Source organism: Notothenia coriiceps, unplaced genomic scaffold, assembly GCF_000735185.1.
Source record: "Notothenia coriiceps isolate Sejong01 unplaced genomic scaffold, NC01 NC01_scaffold00000151, whole genome shotgun sequence".
NCBI lineage: Eukaryota > Metazoa > Chordata > Actinopteri > Perciformes > Nototheniidae > Notothenia > Notothenia coriiceps.
The window spans coordinates 104,063-108,282 of NW_011332852.1; the positions used below are offsets into that span (position 1 = coordinate 104,063).

At 39.4% G+C, this 4,220-nt stretch overlaps 1 protein-coding gene across 1 annotated transcript; it reads left to right on the top strand.

Annotated features, from left to right (window-relative positions):
- The first annotated feature begins 785 nt into the window (after window positions 1-785).
- On the top strand, window positions 786-3,400 carry LOC104945684 (mitochondrial ornithine transporter 1-like). Its single transcript, XM_010771429.1, has 4 exons — window positions 786-1,091; window positions 2,196-2,296; window positions 2,896-3,154; window positions 3,259-3,400. Exons 2-4 carry the CDS (start codon window positions 2,242-2,244, stop codon window positions 3,398-3,400), a joined length of 456 nt encoding a protein of 151 aa, XP_010769731.1. The 5' UTR covers window positions 786-1,091; window positions 2,196-2,241.
- The last annotated feature ends 820 nt before the right edge of the window (window positions 3,401-4,220 follow it).

Genomic DNA, 4,220 nt, shown 5'->3' on the forward strand with positions numbered 1-4,220 from the left:
CCGAGGAGGGTAATCACGGTTGTGTTATTCTCTCGTCTATGTTATCACGTGCCATTATCTTTATATTAGCTTATATATCTTTAGATCAATAAGACGGACTTCCAGTAGTAAAGATGATTACAATAAATTGATCTCTCCACCTCATGATTCATGAACATGAGTTCATGACATGAAATTCATTGTAAAACCTCACGAAAACTGAAAGAACTCATAAAAGATAAAAGACGATGAAACCATGAAAAATGAGGTGATGAAAATAAATTATGGAAATCAATGAAAGCGTCTAGACCCTACTTCCTAACCACTTTATATTAGTCACACATTAGACTGAAAAACAAGGCGCACCTCACTTTAAGGTTCGATGGGACACGTCATATGTTTCAGGAAACGTCTTGATGACGAGAAATGGTCGGAGACTATTGTGAAATACTAGTATAGTCAATATTGTGTCTAGTATGATATAATAACGACTTTACCGTTGACGGTTACTGAGAAACATGACAAACCATCGAAATCCAAATAAAACTACGATTATCAAAACATGAAAATGAACTCCATTGTAGAGAACTTACGTCATGACCAATGCACTTGTCTCTAAGGATGGCAGCGACCGATCTCGCAAAAAGATGAACAAATGAATTCATCGTTCTAGACTCATGAAGCCAGGATGAGAGAAGAGAAGATTTTCATTGTCATAACCACACTGTATGCACACATGACAATAAAAGCCTTGAATCCTTGAAAACTGAGCTTCTGGTATCTGGGATTTCTCGTGGAGTGGGACCTCTTTATCCCCGGTAACAACCTCTAGCTTCTCCTCCTCTCCAGCACCGTGTCCGATGGCCGGTCCATTCACCGTTCACACCGAATGACCACCCCGGTGCAGATGTTACACACGAGATAACAGCGACACAAACTGCGGGTGTTTGGATGCGTTGGCTCGGGTTAGCATGTGGTCTGCCGGTGAGGATGTTAGCTCGGGTCAGCAGCCCCTCCCCTGGTTGACACCGTGTGATGAGGGCAGACTCTCACGGTAACCGGACCAGAAACACGTTCATGCTCCAGTTTGACTTTGTCGCCCTTTCTGCAAGGTTTGTATTCTCACATAATCACATTATTTCCACCTTTGGAGAGTAACCATCTGTTGAACTACTTTCACCCTGTAAATGATCAATGGGTAGTTGTTGCTACACATGTTATCAGCACGTGGTACATCTGTAATATAAACGGTGTTTACTCTTTGTCTCTAAAGTATAAATATAAATGTGTCTTATAGTTGTGTTGCTATCTGACATTATATTTAATTTATTTATCGTTACAATAAATAGCCTTTTGTCTCCCACTGGTGGTAACCTTGTGTTAGGCATTGTTATGTTAAGTGGGGCCAACATGTTACATCAGCAAGAGCACCACAAGTCCCACAAGAAGAAATCATATGCCATTTTAGTTTAGTAGAGGTGGGAAGTAACTAAGTACATTTACTGATCTACTATACTTAAGTACAATCTTGAGGTACTTGTACTTTACCTGAGTATTTTCATTTTAGGCTACTTTGTACTTCTACTCCACTACATTAATTGTATACCTTTTAGTTACTTTAGAGACTTGGAGTAATGATGTGAAATATAACCAAGTGTTAGATCAGACTTTAGTTCCACCTGGAGTAAATTCACAAGCTACCCTGCAGTATACAAAGTCATTCAAACTAGCTGCACCTTTACCAGCTTTGAGAACACTTTCATGATCAATCATTATAAAACATATCATATATATTATTCTGAAATGGACCAATCTGCACAACGACTACTTATACTTTTTGTATATTTTGATGCTAATAGCTTTCTGTTTTTACTTGAGTAACATTTTGAATGCAGGACTTTAACTTATAACGATATTCCTACACTCTGGTACTTCTAATTGTACTCAAGTACAAGATCTGAGTACTTCCCCACCTCTGATTGTCACGTAGGAGGGCAGGTTTTATTGTAGTGAACTTTATAACCTTGCTGCTGCTGCTGTGTTGTCTGCCCTGATAACTGTGTGGAAACATGCCAATATTCTCTGTGTAATGGAAGTGTTTTAAGAAAACAAATGACTGGTTATGTTCCTTTTTATGTTTACAGTAATTGCAGTGCTTTAATATGACGTAGCAGGGATTGGAGCCTCAAGAACATGCATTTGTTTTTTTTAACCAGGTAACTGAGAGAAAGAGAAACCTCTTCTGAAAAGTACTCGGCCGCCATGGCCCCTCACCCGGCGGTCCAGGCCGTCATTGACCTCTCTGCAGGAGCCATAGGTACAGTAACTGCTAAACTCTTCTCTAAAACAGAGCAAGCAAACAATATTGAATCTCTTTAAAGTAAACCAGGCTGCCTTTCCACTGCTTATCCAAACAAGCCTTGTCTGATGCAGCAGGAGCTTCTGATGACTCAGGTGTTTTTCCGCCTCATTTCTCCACATTGACTCTTTGACCCATTCAGTTGATTGCAACACATTTTGTCAAGCCCTGTCTCTCTTGAAGACAGGAACATAGAAAAACAAACAAAAATAATAAGAAAAAAGGTAAGAAAAAAAAGATGTTAAAAAGACAAGACCAAGTGAAAATAATAAAGAAGAACAAATAAGAAAAACAGGAAAAAATTAAAAAGTGAAACAATTATAAAATAAAGGAAAGAATAAGAAATAAAAGATGGGGGGGAAGAAAATAAATAATAGCTAAAAAACCAACTGAGTACAACTGGCCTAAAACAACCACATCACTAAAATACAGAAGTTTAAACTAGCTTTGTTTTTTCTTACATACATGTGATTAGTTAAAACAGAGACACTTAGTCACTGTGCTAGTTTGACATTCATTCTCAGTTCCTTCATGTTCTTTCTCTTTCCCACTGTCAGGGGGGGCTGCATGTGTGTTCAGTGGGCAGCCTCTCGACACAGCAAAGGTCAAGATGCAGACCTTTCCTAATCTGTACCGGGGTTTCATCCACTGCATCACGTCCACCTACAAACAGGTGGGTCTGCGGGGTCTCTACCAAGGCACCTCCCCCGCTCTGATGGCCAACATCGCAGAGAACTCTGTGCTCTTCATGAGCTACGGATTCTGCCAGCAGGTCATCCGCCTCTCAGCTGGTCTGCCCAACGAGACTGTGCTCAGGTTAACTATGCTGTCCTTTTTGTTATTGCATTGAATCTAATATTTCCCTGAAGGTACATTTGAGATCTCTAACTGTCTTCTGTGTATCCCTTGCTCTCTTCTAGTGATGTGCAGAAAGCTTGTGCTGGCTCAATAGCGTCCATTTTCTCCTCGCTAGTCCTCTGCCCCACTGAGCTGGTCAAGTGTCGGCTGCAAGCCATGTATGAAATGGAGTTATCAGGCAAGATTGCAAAGAGCCATAAGTAAGTTATTTTAAAGAGGCCTTATTATGCTTTATGTCTTCATTAGGATCCCCATTAGCACTAGCATGAGCATTGGCTATTCTTCCTGGGGTCCTCACACACTCAAAACATACAACAAAATTAAAACAAACAAAAGAGCTCATAATTGCATGCAATTTACAGTGCTGTATGAAGTGAAAACTAAAATGGTCATCCAATTATTGCCATCCTAAGGCCAAACAAAAGTAAATACAAATAAGTGTACATAATAACATATGCATACATAGCCACAGGTTTTGGGGGGTTAACCTTTCCTGTAGTATGGTCTTTGTGCATGTTAATGGTCTGCAAAGGGTAAAGTCTCTTCAAGAGGGAGTTTCTCTCCCACACACTCTACCCTGCCTGAAACTCCTCCATTGGACTCCTTTTGTTTACTTCAGTCACATAATGACATCAATATGTAACACTCACACTTCTGTTGGCTAGCACTTCCACACAATATAGAGAGGTTAAGTTCCTCCGCTTCCGGGGACCTCCATGGGACCTTATTTCGGAAAAATTATGTATTGAAGTCAATGGAGAGAGAAAACGTATATTTCGATCCCGTTTGAATTGTGCCACAAATTACACATATTGCATTAATGCACACACTGTCATACTCCTGTCTGCACATATTCTGATTTCACATTTCATAGTATGCAAAAATGCATTCATAGCATTATATTTCCATGTAATTTACTGCTTTATTTTATTGCTATTTAACTGTAATTTATTACGGTGTAAAAGATTTTGTTTTATATTAGAATTCTTGGTTTTTATATTTTATGTATGCACCATGACATCAA